General features: G+C 42.3%; 1 protein-coding gene across 10 annotated transcripts in view; it reads left to right on the top strand.

Annotated features, from left to right (window-relative positions):
* LOC118506050 (hemicentin-2-like) overlaps window positions 1–17,593 on the top strand; it is a 283,028-nt gene that overhangs the window by 247,928 nt on the left and 17,507 nt on the right. For all 10 annotated transcript variants that reach the window (XM_036042691.1, XM_036042684.1, XM_036042688.1 and 7 more), the window contains one exon: window positions 2,928–3,138. In XM_036042691.1, coding sequence (XP_035898584.1) covers window positions 2,928–3,138 — 211 coding nt within the window. The remainder of the gene's footprint in view (window positions 1–2,927; window positions 3,139–17,593) is intronic.

The following is a 17,593-nucleotide window of genomic DNA, read 5'->3' as shown; positions in this document are numbered from 1 at the left end:
CACCACATCAACAATGCAAATGTTCCTCTGAAAGTGAGAAAAAAAGGGCTGAACCCGACGCGAACGACCTCGAACGCGGAAGCTACACGACCTCGGGAAAATAAACATTCATTAACGGAAAGACAAATTAATTTGCTTGCGTTCCTGTGCTTTCCTTTTTTTGGCAGCGCGTCCGTGCTCGCTAACAAATGATTGCCGAAAGTTGAAAAAAAAGTGTGTATACGCTCAACAATTGCTGACTTTTGAGCTCCATTAATTGCAAACGTTACCCCGAAATAGGGGCACACCAACCATTTTCCAAGGTAAGCGACGAAAACAAACGTTGATCAAAGTTGGGCCCGAAAAATTGGGGCGCGAGAGTGAGGGTTCCGAGTTTCGAGCAGTTCGGAAGGAAAATTGTGCTGCAGCAGTTCGTAAATTTTCATCCGCTGGCCATAATTAACAGGTCGCGCCCGCACCCGTCGATTACAATGGTCCAAAAGAGTTATGGCCAGCGTTGAGTCGTTTGGTTTTTAACTACTTTTCTTCTATCTTGCTGCGAGTTTCCGTAGTGTACCGGTAAACGGTCGGCCAACCATTTGGAATTTATTTTATTTTTCTGATGTACTGCCAACCAGGGGCCGGGCTGTCGTTTGGCTTATCAAATTTAAGACGCTGCTCATGAAGCAGTCCGTTCAAAAGCGATCAAAATAAACGGTCCGGTGGGACTGGCTCTTAATTGCTTCTTTCTTATAGAGAAGAAACAGGAGTTACCGTTCTTCCCTGGGGTCCTGCTGTTATTTCTGGCAAGAAAAAGAGGTCATCAAAATTATCATTTTTAGATGAAAGGAAATTTATGGCTTCAAAATTATGTTTCCCGAAAGTTTGGGGAAAATTCGGGAGAACTAATCATGGTCATTTATCGGGGTTGGTTTATTTGGAACGAGCGTATTCCATCGATTGATTATGATTTGCGTAATGCTACGTCTTAGGTAAGCGGTATGAATGGTATAAACATCAGTTTTAAACTTTCCATCATGCTTAATTTAATTTCGAAATTGGACTGTTAAATGATTTGGCCAAATCGTAATCGTTGAGTACACTGTGTGAAATAGAACCCCCAAGTTTTTTAACTATATTTTCATCATTTACTGATTCTTCTATTTTGAGTCAAGAACCAAAAACTAACCTTTTTTGAAACCTTAGTATTATCTCTATCATGTAGCTATCCATTGAGACTCAGTCTCATGCATGTCAATGGAAGCTTTCTTTAACATGAAAAAACTCCCCGAATTATCAGTTTCCTAGTTTCAATGTTCCCAACTCATATCAGAATAGGATTCTTCACGCAAATCTCGGCACAATTATCTAAGCTTTAATATTTTTACACCAATGTATCCTGAAAACCTACAAATCAATATTCTTGCATCGGGGATATTACATTTTTGGCGATATTGAACCGATTCGAGTTATGCCTCATCGTGAAGACTGGACTGTACGAGCTCCCGGGGCCTCTCCAAGTGTTGCTTGACAGGATATGCTGCATATATCTTGTGGTCACCAGAAAAAGTGATTTTTTACGAATCAATTATGCTGCCTTCTCTTATCACAAGGTTTTCTATCGATATTCGCTTATTCACAAACATAATTTAGCTTCTCTTTCCATGCTTTGTGGTCGCCATTATAGAGATTTTTATAGAGAACTTTTTTCCTAAGAAAGATATTTTAAACGATTTCTATTGATAAGATGCCTGACTAATGGTTGGATAGGACATTTAACTTTGCTCAGAATTTGTGATTCTGTTCTTGTTCTTTTGTTAAAAAATGGGAGAAAAATGAAAAGAAATTTTGCGACATTTTTTTAATCTTCATCCATAAGAGGAAATGACAGCCAAAACCGATTCGAAAATGGTTAGGAAAATGGAATTGGATAGGCGTGGCATACAGCTAAGTCACTCATAATTTTGAAAAGCAAATCTACTGCTTCCGTTGATAATTTTTATTTTTTATGATTCGTACCTAACGAACATCTGTGATGCTTTTAAATTCATGGCAAAAACTCACACAAAATTAATATGTAAAGCTTACCTGCTGAATGCAGCGTGCAACTCACGTATTTTCCTGCTAAAGAATGTTAAATTTTGACGCTGAAAAAATGTTCCAACACCAAAACAACCTTTCCACCACCTACAATTTAGCTTTATCGAAAAAAAAACTCGTCCTATAGCACGCACCAGGTTGGCGGGGAAAGGTTAAGGCTGGGTAAGGCACACCAAACCAACGGTCTCCGGAGTGTAAAAACAACGCGTGCCTAATCGTGTCCAGCTACTGGCAGCTGTTACCTCAAAAACTTCTCAAGATGAATGGGTACTTTTAGCGTAGCGCGCTCCCGCACTCAACCACTTTCTTTTAACGTTTGGCCCCAGCCCATGCGAGCAGGAAAAGGTCGATAGTCGCCTTTCTCGAAAGTCGTTCGCCTTCGAGATCATTCGAGAGGTTTGAAAATTTAGTATTCATAGCAAAATCGACACTGGCAGGCGACCCTTGCCAACAGCCGTCGCATGAAAAGAGATATCCGCCCATCAAAACTGGGCCACTCGAGATGGAAGGCTTTTCGGGCGAAAGCCATCGAGAAATTATTAAGCACATTAAATCCTGTCCCAAAACAAAGTTCCACCTCCAGTGCAATGGGAGCGAAAGAAAATAAAGGTCATCCCCAGGCCCGGTGCGATCCGGGTGCTCCAAGAATGGAAAATCCATTATTTCGCGTGCCGATCCTGATCCTCATTTTTGAATAATCAAATTAAATATTTACTCTTGACGAACAATTTCTCATTTCATGCTACTTGACGCACACACACACACTCAACCCTCGCCCCTGTGACATTCTATCATGGCACCGGATTGGACGGACCGGATGACACGAACCGGGGGGCTGTTGGCTGCAGGTCTCGTGGATAAGGCACCGGGACATTCATATACTCACCGTCGGCAGCTATACGTACACCTCCGACCAGCGGTTCCAGGCCACGCATCACAAAAACATTGACGACTGGACGCTGCAGATCAAGTGGGCCCAGAAGCGGGACGCTGGCATCTACGAATGTCAGATATCGACCCAGCCAGTGCGCAGCTTCTTCGTGACATTGAGCGTCGTAGGTGAGTAGTAGACCTAATACATATTCTGTTCTGTTTTCAGTCATTCAGAAATAATGAGGTTTGTGAACCCAACTTTATACAACTATTATCCGTGCATTTTACTTCCAATCTGCTCAACTCCTTGTTAGATGATTGCCTTCCCAAAACTATCCATCAAAACCAGGTCATCTTTCCCGACGCATCTCGTTCCCTAAGCTCAACACGGCGGAAAGCGATTGATTACAAACTCTCACGGGTACCGTTTGGCTAACGAGAGCAAATCTTGAATGTCGAACATCACCGCTGCCATCGCGCTAATCCGTCTTCGTTAGTGGCGTGCGGCCTTGATTTGCATTTAGAATTTTGCAGCCCGCCAATCCTGAGGCCAACCACCACAACTCTATCCACCGCACAGCACCCACACAGACACACTCACACGAAATATGCTGTAATTATGTCAATCAACCCATTTCGTATACGTATAATCGAATAACATGTACGGGTGAGTTAACTGGAACGGAATTGATTTGAATTCCATTATAACGTTCCACCAGCCGGAATGGATGTGAAATGCGATAGCGCTCGGGTGCTATGCTGCACCTTAGCCTGTTCAAACAAGCTTTCCCCCTACCTGTACCGCGCAAGTTTTGCTACATTCAATAATCTCCCCCGGGTGCAGGAGATACGCTGGAGATGCTTTTCCCTCTGGCGATCGGTTCAACGTTGTGCTCAAAATCGAACTAAAACTCATCTGACAATTAGTGAGTGCAAAAGTATTGTGGTGGTGTGGTGTTTTACGGTACGGACAGGGGGTTAATTATTTACATACACACGCTCACGCTGGCACCATTGCCAATAGTTCTCAGGGGAGAAAATTTTAATCCACCATGTTATGGTTGAGGGTGGATCGAACATAGTGGGACGTACTTAGCATCTCGCAGGTTAGGCTAATTTATATCGATCAAAGCGGCATGATCAAACATGCAAATGGATTAATATTGCTTTTGTTTTTAACATGCTGTTTTTGTAATATGATTTGTTATTCAGCAGATTGCATAATCTGCACATTGTTTTATAGTGTAGTTGAGAATTTCATTACGCTGATTATCTGGAATACCTACGCGTTTCATAAAAAATCACCATTACACTCTAAAAAAAACATCAGGCGTCTCCATTACCAAACATCAATAGCCAGGCGTCTCCATTACCAAACGTGAATAACCAGGTCTCCATGATGTAACATCAATTTTAAATTAAAAATACTATCCTATAAATACTAATACTAATACTATAAAATACTATCAGTAGTAAAAGTTTTTTGACTACACCATATTTCCTTTTGCCTTATATGCTCAAGGTTTCTCACTGAAATTGATCCGATGGAGCCTTTTCTAAGCATTAAGCACAGAAACATCTGGCACGGTAAACATAAGACAGTCTGCCTTTGCTTTCCGTTCATGTGAGCTGAACAAAATATAAATAGGCTGTTTTGGCGCTTCCTGGAAATATTTGCTCAAAACCAGTTCATGCTTCGACCAACTCTTCGTCTTGGTTTCGCAAAACAAGTGGCAAAAAACATAGCACATTGACGTTTTAGAGTTCAAGGGCAAGGCACTGGTGAGTGGTAAATAAACATTTCTGAACCCTACACGCCAGTTACGATTCACTTTAACTGGTGACCTTGTATAAATTGGATAAATTTTACTCCCTATGACAGTGAAGTACGAAAATCAGAAAATAAACTTCAACCGATAGCGTGCGATAGCATAGATAAATGCTGAGTGCTTCATTATAGGTTAGTCGCTAAATAAGTTCTTTACAATCTAAAAAAGACTTTATATTCTTACAAAATTTGAATTGTGCTGTTTTATTATTTATATAACAATAGCATCATGCCAAGTAGCTCGTTTTAAAGAGAAGAGGGTAGCTCATAGCCAATATAAAAGAGTTGGGCCTAGGATGGGCGGCCTTTCTGGTAACTCCGCGCTTTTTGAGGGCAAAGATGTTGAATAGTGCGAAGAGCTACCTCATGTGGTGAAAGAATTATCTCGTGTGAACAAAGAGCTCGAAGAGTGTAAGGAGATAATTTGTGAGGTTGCAGCTGCATATTGAGGGCAGAGTTCAATAGTGATAACTTCCTCTGTCCCTCTCTGCTTAACATCTCACCCATGTTTAAATGATAGGCGAAGTTGGCGCGTTAGTTCTGCTAGTGAAATATGTGTTGAGTTTCAGAAGAGTGCAGATCATTTTGAAATAGACGAGCGTGCTCTGAGCCCTCAATTGATTGCGGCTAGGCCTCCTGAAAGCTCTCGAGCTCACTACTTAACACTATTTGTCAACGTTTTTCAATGTATTTTATTAAATTAAAATACGAATCCCTATGATTAAAAAAAACTACTGGAATTTTTCTCTCTACATTGTATAAAAATAAGTTCAAGGGCTCCACTCAATAATATTCCAACATTGAGTGGAGCCTTTTATTAGATTATTGGTTTAAACAAGTCTATCAACAACTAATCTGTCGTTGAGCCCAAAACAAGACATTAATCATATTCATATAGGATGGAAATCAATAGATCACCCTGTTGAATATGACAGACGGTCGGATGAGAACGACTGTTCCGGAGTGGATCTGTTTGGGCGAAGGGGCTGGCGAGAACAGTCGCTAACGGATGTCCAAGACGCGAAGGTGTGAAACAAATAAAATTAAAAACCACATTATATCTCCATCTTCCCTACATCCATAAGATTAACCAACCTAAAAACGTATTATCCATTAGCTTACAGAGCCAGAATTCGCTCGAAACCCAAGATAGGGCTAAGAAAAAAAAGGTTGTAAGCCTAATAGACCAGTTCATATAATAGAACCTCCCCACCCTTGTAAGATACTTCAACAATGTTTGTAAAGTTCTTGCATTATCCTATCGGAAGACACCGTTTAAACGGCTTATCGCTTCTTGACAATGCTCCCGTGCAACGAAAAAGTAGTAGCAAAATGTCTACAACCTTCCAAGGCATTCAAAACTGTCCCATTTTCTAAAGATATCCGGTAAATTCCACTCCAGGATGGCAATGAAGTGCTCACAATGAGAACTTACCTTTCCACAGCATAATGTCGCCCAAACCATCGTCCAAAATAAATCGTTCAATTGTCCTTCCGCAGTTAGCCATGGCTCTTGCCAGCTATTCACTGGCGGAGCTAGTCACGAGGCGATGAAAATAAGCACCCGGAAGGTGTAGGGTAATTTTCACACAAATGCGCCTCACAGACTCCGGAAAGAGGAAGTCGCTTCTTCGCTCCAAAACTTTCCTCTACTGAGGCGAAAGAGAGAGGCCTCTTTCCCTCTCTCTCTCTCTAGCTATATTTTACCCAGGGTCACGTTATTTATGCATCGAAGCATTCTTTAATTGGGCCACCGCCTCGAATGTTTAGTTCGGGTGGTTCCATGGACTGCCGAGTGACTTCGAGGTTTTTCGGGCGGCTTTTAATGAGAAAACTCCTGCATCCGGTGATCTCCGGTGAGTGGTTGCTGGTGAGACGCTTCCAGGTCACCTCCGTTGTGCACAACAGCACTTTGAGGTCATAGATCGACCGATTGTTTTTTTTTTCGTTGCTTTTCTTCTCCAGAGAACCAAAAAGTCTCATCAATCCCAATCCCACAAGTACCACAATTCAAGCGCAAAGTTTCGCCTCCAACGTGCGATCTATGTCCCGCCACGAATGCCGTACTTCCTCATTATCTGACTTCTGTTCTGTCGGCAAGCATTATATAAACCAAACAACCGGAAGCACAGACACACAAAAACACACACACACATACGTACGCGTTTCCTGCGTGTGCGAGGGGCACATTGGGACGCACGTACGTTGTGTGCAGCTAATTATCGAAGGACTAGAATCTTGTGCCCTGGTGGTGCCGTTTGAAGGATGGGTTTTGTGGTGTGCGAAAACTTTCACGGCACGAGCTGTTGGAGGGCAAAATAATGAGCATCGAAGTAACGCTACGCTCGCATGCTCGTACGAACCCTGACATCCGACCATAGGCACCGAGAAAATTGTAGGCTTTTTGGTTAACCAAAATCTCTGCTTCCTCGGCTTCCATTGGCCCTGTCATATGCAGCAGTTTCGCTGCATGGAGAGGAACGAAAAAAAGGGCCCGAACGCTGGCTCATTACGTTTGTGTGACGGTTGACGAGTTTAATTGATGCAGAGTGCCGTCAGCTGGTGAAATGCGCAATTTTTAACACTTACAAATAGGCCCGGCAAGCAAAACCGCCCGAATGGGCTCGACAACCCCGAAGTACCGAAGTCCCGCTCCCTAACCCATTCAAACTCCAGGCGCGAGCTAACGGGAAACGGATAATGAGGCATCAAAGCGATTTTTATTTCCAAGCACTCTTAATACGCAACCGGGATATGTCAACGCAATTAATCCACACCGTACTCCTGACGAGCTGCTCGCTTTTCCCCTTTTGCCCCAGCTGAGTGTGCTGTAGGTGCGCCTGGATGGGGACACACAAATTTGAAACCATTTTCGGAAATCGCTTTGCCATCATGCGTAATTTCTTAATCATTCTAATGACTTGATTGCTTCTGGGTGTGCATGTGGCGAATAATTTGTTTGCATGTGCGTAGTTTTTTTTTGTGGGATGTAACACAGCGAAGTAGCAATTACGTTACTTTTAATCACATTTTAGAGCTAATCTCCGTGATCGTCGAAAATGGGGCGAACTGGGTTCATAACATTAACTATCACGGGATTATTTTATGACACAATGCGAGGGACGTTACATGAGAATGTTATGAAAGGTAAAACATCCTTGTAAACATTATCGTTAAGTGAGGTCGAATGTTAAAAAATCGATGCAGAATGTTAAACTGAGGCTTAGGCACGTTTCCGGAAGGCAAATCTTCATGGGGTGCGAATCTCTTAGTTTTTCAACATTCAGCTAAAGCTATCCCCTATATTTAGCCTGTTCATAGGTCGTTGCTTTAACTCGTCATCATCTCACCACAAACGGGACGATAGTCTCGCAATCACAAGTGGGATCGATTCTTACTTGTTAGGACTCTGTAAAAATTTGGTTGCTTGTTTCTTAAAGGCCTAATCTTTTCTTGACTGCGGTCCTTCATCGTGTTGAGTGAAATATTGATATCACTGCTTCTTCCTATTCTGAGGAGAACCTCAGGGTAGTGTCTTGAGTTCTTTACTGTTCGTCCTTTTCTACTTGATGTTAATTCTATCTTCCCGTTGGATAGCTGTGGATATACATGAAATCCTATGCTATAGCGATGGTGTGGACATCATACACCGATTTCTTCGGATGTTGGTTGTGTTTATCTCCTATGTGTTCTAGTTCATTTATCCTATTGGTGTGATCTTAACTTCCTAAATAATGGTCCTAAAAAGTGTTCAATAATTTCGTATACCCGTTCTCGCCTTGCATGTCTCGTGAAAATCTTCTGAGCTTGGTCTTGGACATTCTTGATTCTCCAGTCATGCATTTGGATGAATGTTACGCATAGGCACTGTTAATAAAAGTGCTGTTCTGTTCGCTTGTCAGATCTCAGGTGTAGCAAAAGTATCATCTCGAATCAATATTGTTCATAACGTGAGAGAGCATAGATTACTCAACAGGTTTATTCTTTATCTTGGCCTGCTCACGTCTATTAGCCATGACTAGGCCACCAATTGGTTTTTTGGAAATTCGTTCAATTATCAGGCATTCCAGCATCCACGGGTGCATCCGATCTTTTACAGGTTACATTCCACTAAATCCAACCAACAAACTGGCTGTACTCCTCTAAGCATGTACCTTCCATGCATGAATACGTCACTCCGGCATCCCCATCACTTGCTCCAGGCATCGTATCCTTCCGGATGAGTTTATAGAGCTCATTTTAGGCACAATTTCGTATTCGTTGGTATATTGTCTGCATCGTATTGATCCTTATTAGTTTCGGTTATAGGCCACACACATCGTCGCCGTTCCGTCTCATGATGTCGACGTCATCTGTGAAGCAAAGGGCTGTCATGCCTGAGCCCGAGATTGGCATGACATCTTCCAGGGCAATGTTGAACTGCAGACAGAAGAGTTCGTACCCTTGCCTCGTTCCTTGATGTAAATTCCCCGGAGTCTCCGATGATCGCCTATGTAAATAGTATTGCTTTACTGTTCGCCAATTCCTTGGTAGGTCCCCCTCTTGCTCGATTACGAGTCTATGTATCAGCTGCTGAATCTTGACTCTCTCAAGGATCACTGATAAAACTACCAAAGCCTCGGAAAATGAAGCAACGATACCTCTTATTTGATAGTATAACTGTTGTTGTTTTAAGTGTTGATAGTATAAGTCTTTTTTGGCTCTGAAACCCCTAGGGGTCCTCACCATAACGCCATAAGTCAGGGTTGCTTAGGAGGTCCGGTTGGGACTTGATATCCGAACCTGTGGTGTAAAGACCTGCACGAATTTGAAGATTTGGCACAGCAGAACCTAATTAGTTGATTAGTTGAATACTGAAACAGAGCTATAAATGTAGCTATTTATAGGATTTTTTTTAAGTTAATATGGCTGTTGTTTCCTGTATTGCAATCTTCTTATCGCCTTCCTAAACGACACTCAATTCCACAATCCACTTAAATGCCTACAACATTTTATTTTCAACAAGAATGTAGGGAATCGAAGCAACAACAACGGGAAAAAGTCATCCCTGAATATGCATATCAATTGACACGTACCGGGCTAACTCCCGGGGCATATCCAAGTATTTAGTGAAAAAGTTTATATCAAATGAACTCACGCAAAAATGAGAAACTTTTATCTGACCGGATTCTACCGTGCTCCAGCCAAACACTCGCTGTGCCCAACTGGGAAGTGAAGTTCGGTTCGGCTTCGGTCTGCTGGTCAGGGAGCAAACCGACATCGAAATGAATCGTCCGTGTAGTCCCGGATCGCTGCAAACTCAATCTCATTAAAAACTTTCTTTCTGCTAACCTGCCCCACCCCTCTCCCTCCTCACCTACCCACCGTCTCGTCAAGCCAATGCAAGAACGCTCTCAATCCCGCTGGCCCTCGGTTTGGTTTGTGATGAAGCGTTTATTCTAATTTTTCCATCCGTTTTTCTCACCTACACGATCTTTTCCGCCCCATGTTCAGCTTCTATTTTTTTCTTCTTGCACTTGCGTTAAACGAAACTTTGCGCATCGCCCTAGAATGCAACGGGCGCGTGATCTTTGCTTCATTTTTTGACACATTTGCACCACAAAAGGTTCGCTTCCCTCTCGTTAGGTTTCAATTTCGCCAGGAGAATTGAAATAATATGTAAATGTACCAACCGGAGGGTTGGATAATGATTGTGCGACGATTTTTGAGATGAAAAAAAATACGATGCTGCTCATAAATGATGGACACGATGGAAACATAAAATTAATTAATGTTACAGAGTTTAACAGTTGACGCGAGAGAGAGACTTTCTGCAGTTTTGGGAATAAAAAGGGATTACTTAGAATTTTTTTTATTCCAATCCAACGTTTACGATGAAATTTGCCTCGAAAATAGGTAGCAAAAACAGCAAAACATTAATGTATTTCCGGTGCTAGCCACTTCATGTAATGTAGTTCCAAATGCCTTCGGGCTTGCTGCATATAATAAGCATTCATTATTCGCTCGCTTGCTTTTTGGCTACTTTTTGCTATTTTTTTGCAAACCATATACCGAACCTGGGGTATTTTACTTGCTTAATGTAAATGAATTTCGGTGAATTTTCTTTTAGGTATGAAAAAACTACAAAAATAGAAATAAATTGATAAAAAAATCCACCCATTTGGATAATGATAATTATAGGGTTTTTAAATATTTTTTCTTTTTGATAAAGAGCTGTCGCGAAATAGGCATGAGTTCCTAGAATACGTGGAACTTCATAGCATATAGATTATTTATAACGTCACGGTGCTTCAAATGCCCACAATTCTGCTTTAAAAAACGGTCCGAGCTTCCAGAAGTTACTGTAAAAAAAGGTCTGTTTTGCTAGTAAAATTTTACTCAAACTTATTTTTAACCTACCTTTAACCTGACCTGTAAAAACTGGGAACTTTTCATGCCTATGCTGTGGTTTTCATTTCCCATACTGCTCATATGTATTCTTAGAATGTTTTGGCATGTTTTTTATTATTATTGTCTTCTTATTTCTTGGCCTACCGAATTACTAGACTTGATGATACCGCAAAGTTGGATAGTCAGTGCTAACTATGGCGGGAACGGACCAGATGGGAATTAGAACCCCGGTCCTGCCGTGTGAAGATCGACGCCACTGTCGCATCTACCACCGAGCAGCTCCGATTATTATTATTATAATTATCATTTTATACTTGGTAACAACGATTTAACAATGTATGGGATAGGAATTCAAGTATCGGGAGACGATAAGCTATAGGTGCAGTTGAGAAGGCGGGTTCGGAAATAGAAGATGCGAATGTTGAAGTCAAACAAATATTAATCCCTGTTGAACTAAGCGCTTAGCGCTCTTAACCAAGAATCATTCTGGCCAAAAACCATTCGATGAGAAGGGATAAAGATGGAAGGGCCTTTCACGAAGTTGACGAGTTGGAACATATAGCAGGATGGATGACATCAGAAAAGGAACGTCAAGTTCGGTATAAGATCTTTTACTGAGGATACTCTACTTATTTGGACCCCACATATGGTGTAATTCCGTTGCAGTCGTCCAGCAGATGTTCTCCCGAAAGAGAAAAATTAACATGTTGGGGAGTTAAGCACCAGCCCATTAGAGCGTTGGAGGGATCGACAGACAGAACGAAGACAAAGTGTACTATCCTGAGGTACAACAAAACAGGACAATGCCTTGTCCAGCCTAACAGATTAGAGCAGTCCTACATCGGGCCTTTACCAGTTGTGCTCCTTGCTTATGACCCAGGTGTTCTCCGGCGTAGATCAACTTCATCTCATTCATCATTGGAAATGCATTATCCAAACGTCGTTTTTCCTTGACTGTTATGCATACCACAGCTATAATCGCTTTCGTTATGCTCGTCATTTGAACAATGTTAACAATACTAGACGATAACGGTTCCCTAATGGTTGATTCAGCTTCAGTTGTGGCATGTATTAAGCGGCTGACACCGTCAACGAATCCTGGTCCAGATGATATTCCAGCCATTGTTCCTGTGACGCTATTGCACCATTACTGGCTAACATCTTCAACACATAACTCCAAGCAGATTGCTTCCCAAGAACATGAAAATCATCTAGGATTGTGTCTATCCGTAAAACAGGAGATCAGAAAAGCTCTACAAATTATCGTGGTGTCACTTCTGTATGTGCTCTGTCAAAGACGTTTGAACTTTTAATGTGCAACTCTCTTATGTCAGCATCTTTGAGTCATATAAAGCTTTGAACTAATATTAACCTTAAGACTGATTTCGACTCGGTTTCGAAGTGCATACCGATGCAAAAAGCTCTTATCTTACCGATTGCTCATACCACAAAGTCTCAGTAACCTTATTGACATCAAAATATGAGGTATTGTTGTTGAGATGATTATGATTATCGAGGACTGTAATAGGCACTGAAGACTTTCAGCTCGTGGTGTTTCCTTAACACTCTGTCCTTGTGTGTTGACAATTGTCGTAGATTTTTGTTCTCTAGAATTGACATCCAGTATATGGAGCACACCGATTGTGTTCATGATTTGAATTTCGGGTAGCATACCGTCTTAACTTAAGGCTCCTTATTGAATCAGCAATCTCAGAGCAATCTCAGAGAAAATTTGAGGCCTAATACAACTCGGCAACATCATCCAAGCAACATCACGATGATTGGACAAGACTGTACGATCCACTTTTTTAAATATTGGGCAGATATATGTCATTTTCCAAACAGACAGGGAACTTCCTACCCTGAGCAATCAAAAAAAAAAAATTAGGACACAACATTAAACATCTTTCCTCTCATCAAAACTCATCTGTTATGTATTTATATCTAATGCCTTGCTATGAAAAGTAAAAACAAGGACACATCTCTCCAGCTCATTCACTTGTTGGCTCAAACAGCAAACAAAAATTGGTTTGCAGCATCGAGGTACACAACTATTTCATCGGTATCGCGTTTGTCGCCGGCGCGAAACACGCCAGTTAAGCGCCCACCTAATTGTATGCAAATTGTTGTAGACGAATATTTTCGGTGAAATATGATAATCTCATAATTACCCTGCTAACCTTGTCCACTCCAAAAGGGCTCACCAGTGAACTCGGCCACTGGTGGGCGCTCGTTTCTTTATTTTGGGTTTTTTTGCTCTGGACGAAAATTCAACTTTCCACCGACAAAAAGGAAGAAACAATATGCGTAAGAAAAAAAGCTACCAACAGAGCGGATTCTTGTGAACTTTGGACGTTCACGGGAGGTACCTTCTGCAGATTTCCTAAGTCCGATGAACGAAACGAAATGAGCCCGAAAGCTTCGTTCCAAGAGTCCTGCCCGTGTTCTAGCGGGCGCTCGAAGAACCTACCCGCCATCCGGACACGAGTGCCCTCTCGCGCCCTACTCTCCACATACAGCGGCGCCCTAAGATGGTAGGAAAATTATTGCACGAAAGTTATGATTTATGGACGACGATGGCAAATGGGGAACCGGATAACAATGTGGGTCCGGGTGGGTTTGAGCATTAGAATGCTCGCCCGCCTATGGCCGTGGCGAGCGAGCACTGGAATTTGGAACGCTGGCATCAACCCACTGCAAGTACGGCTGCGTTGGTACGACTCGAAAAAAGCCATGCTTCCAGCCAGCCAGCCGGGCTTAGTTTGTGCCGTCCGTGTACCGTTGAGCTGGTAAGATATTCGCTGATTTTTCTTCGCTTTGTAGTACGAAGGGTAAACATTCTTGAATATTTATTAAACCATCGAACCCTGTGTCGCGGGTTCTGACCCCGGTTTCGATGTTCGTTTTCGGTTGGACATGACTAATTCCAGAATATATTGTGTCCGGCATTTTTTGTGCTCTGTCCGCTTTTTTTCTTTCTCTCTTTACCTTTCGAAGCACAATGCCTTTCCAGTTCTGCTTGACACAAACACACATACACACACAGCGGAAAGAAATGGCTTCGAGGCATTAAAGCTAATACACTGTAGTTCACGGGCACAGCACTAGCAGCGAGGTCCATGATGGGAGGTTTTTGGAGCCAATTTTTACCTCGGGCAAGTTTTGATAGGCATATCGGTACATGGTCGTAATTAAATGTTACACACACACAGACACGACCCTCTAAAGGAGGGTAGTTCAACCCCGTACTACAGTTCGTTTCCTCACCTTCAGTGTTGCAAAACAGGCTAGAAATAGCTCATGAAAAATAGGTTTTCCCCTGTTTTGCTGACTTCCCTGTCCGGAAAAGAGTTCGGCACGGCACAAAGGGAGGCACAAATCGTGTCAAAGTGAAATTTTGTATCGTTTGTTCCACGTGTCAGAGAAAGCGACCCAGAATTATGGAGAAAAGGGGAACAAAACATGTTCCGTCTGGAAGTTCCATTTAGTATAATGGCTGGTGGTATTATGGATAAGATTGCTTAATTAAACCCGGGCAAGCATTGGGATGTTTTTTGTTGCTTTGTTTATAAGCTAAACATGATGAGAATCACACGTGCTTCTTGCCAACAACCCGGAAATAGTTGTCTGAGCTAATGAATCACTTAGTTCTGGAACGGTGTAGCTCTTTTGTTTTAGTTTTGGCTCATTTTTTCAGCTATTTAAGTTCTACTTGATAGCCAGAGTTTTCAATTTTCTAACATCACAGCATAGTTTTGTTTTTTTGAGAGATTTTTCATACTTCAGCACACTGTCTTGAGAGTTCTCTGTCTGTCATTTCAGGCTTCGTTGAATAATAACTTATAATAACCCAAAGTTACTGAATGATCAAATCTTGCGCGTCTTTGCATCAACTAAATATATGTTCGAGAGGACGATCCCGAGCGGGATTCGATCCCAGAGTCCTGCTATACGGAGATCGGCACTGCTACCGCATAAGCCACCAGATCCCCCCGGATATTGTCTCGTATCAGGCTAGCATATCTTATCGAGCGATTCAACCGCTACAATCCTGCAACAATCCTTGATACCGCTCAAGGTTTAGGTCTATAGTCTGCTAATTCCTTCTCAGTTTGGGTCTACCACGCCTCTTCTGTACGTGTGGACGGCCTAATAGGAGTTTTCGGGCTGGGTCATCCGGTGTCATTCTCATGACATGATTAGCACACCGGAGCCTCATCAGTCTTATTTTGAGCACCATAGTGAGATCACCGTGCAGTTCGTAGCGCTCGTCATTCCATTATCTCCTCCATACAAGGTTAAAAACTCTTCTAAACAGAACAAGGAGGATTTGTCAGTTTTGGACTGAGTTCATGTATTAGTCCCAACTTCGTCCATCGCATTAAGTGTTATGAGTGAAAAAGTTTCTTGAGAAGAAGCCTCAAATCAATGATGTCTATGTCATCAGCGTATGCTAGGATAGGGATTGACTTATAGAGGATGGTCCCCGAAGTTTCCACCTCCAGGTCACGAATGGCATATCTCCAAACCCAGGAAGATAGGAAGACGGGCAAGCACATTTCCCTGGCGTAGGTCCTTGATGGTAGCAAAGGTTGTGGGGTTATGAGACACACCTTCAATGTTGGCCACAGTCTGTTATATTTGGCCGGGATTCCAAACGAGCTCAGTCCTCAGTTCGTCTAGCTACTAATACTGTAAGTAGCTTCATACTAAGCCAGTTAAGCTACAGTTTTAACCAGAAGCAAGAAATGTCAGGTCAAATTCTCTCGATGTTGAAGTGTCAAACAAAAAAAGTACTAGAGTTGTCTAACTCGAGAAGTCCCCCAAATAATCGGCAAAATTCGCAACTTCTTCTTCCTTGGCACATCGATTTCGAAAGGCTTTCTGTGACGTGAGTTTACCCGTAATAGACTAGTCAGCCCTATGTACGAGTGGGAGCCGGTCTGGATTTGATGTTTGGTCCTGCCATGTGAAGACCGTTGGCGCTATCGCCTCTGCCACCGGACCGCTCTGATATTCGCAAGTTAATTATAAAACAATAAGATTACTATCTTAACTTCACGTAGAAACGTTCTCCATTTCCCATTTGCTTTATTTGAAACAATTTCACTAATCAAATTACGCTTAATGCTACTCGTTAATCATAACGATTGCGTGTTAATTAATCTTCCCGTTTCCCACACTTGCCAGACAGTCGCAAGGGCATGCGTTGCTTTTACTTTTCCCGATTTGCGTGAAAAGCGATTTTTCTCTACCTCCAGATCTGAACGTGTACGTGTGGATTTTGCAGTTTATTAATAAACTTCCTCCGTTCCATGGTGCTTATCCTTCCCGTTGTGAACAAACCGGACAGAGCTATCGAAGCATAATAATTACTTTTCCATCGAAGTTGCGCACGGGATGGATAGGGAAGTAATACCGGCATATGGAGAAGTAATTATTGCACATGCATGCCTGATTGCATTCAAGACGCGCTTGAACACGCTGAGCAGGGCGGTGAGGCTTTCCACGTTGACTGCAAGCAGTTGGCTCGTATCACGTAAGCATTCTTTGCCGTCTGCGGTAGCTACCAGCCGGAAAGTTATGCGGCGCACGTCGGTAAAGCACGATGCACCGGTTGGTACATAATTTTCTTTTAATCAATGGTAGTGGCTTTAATTTAAATTTAATGACACCACCGCTCGTGCTTGCTTGGGCACCTACCACCGAACCCGCCGGGAGTCCAATCGATGATGATGCGTTCATTATGAAGGAAATGCCTCAGCGCAGATAGCTCTAATGAGTGTTTCACTTATCGACAACCGTATGCTTGTCGATTATTTACAGATTTCTTGTAAGAAACATTCATCTTGATTAAAATCTATCATCGGAAATGTTTCTCTTAGGCGTTTATTCCAAGACTTCCCAGTACCATTTGCCATTTTGCCACCCTGTACAGAAGCACGATGAAAGGTGAAGGAAAGGAAACGATCTTCGAGTAGGGAGCCTTCCGCAAAGGATGAACTTTGCAATGATTTAAATTAAATTAATTTCCTCATCGGAGCCCTCCCGAACTCGTTCAGCCGTAGCGCGCATCCATGAGGATGAGGATGATGCCAAGGGTTGTTCCGTGTTTCGTGCAAAATTAGCTCAAGCAAATTGTGTCTTTTCATTGGACCTTAAATTATGCTTCAACATACTTTCGTTCGAGGTTTCTTTATGCTGTGCTGTACAGCAGTGAGTTTGTCGCATCATTTATTTCGCAGCGAAAGTTTTGCCTAGCAGAGCAGCTCTGGAGGGACAAACGAAAGAGTTCGTTTTCGCTTAAATTGGTTCATTAAATGGAGTTGTTAAAATATGTTTGTTTGCTTGCTTGCAAGTTATTGTATGACATGCAGGGTTGTAACTTGTCACCGGGGACTGTATGTTCATCAAAAAGATAGT

The sequence above is a fragment of the Anopheles stephensi genome, chromosome 2 (assembly GCF_013141755.1).
Source record: "Anopheles stephensi strain Indian chromosome 2, UCI_ANSTEP_V1.0, whole genome shotgun sequence".
NCBI lineage: Eukaryota > Metazoa > Arthropoda > Insecta > Diptera > Culicidae > Anopheles > Anopheles stephensi.
This window is presented reverse-complemented; position numbering and strand designations above follow the sequence as displayed.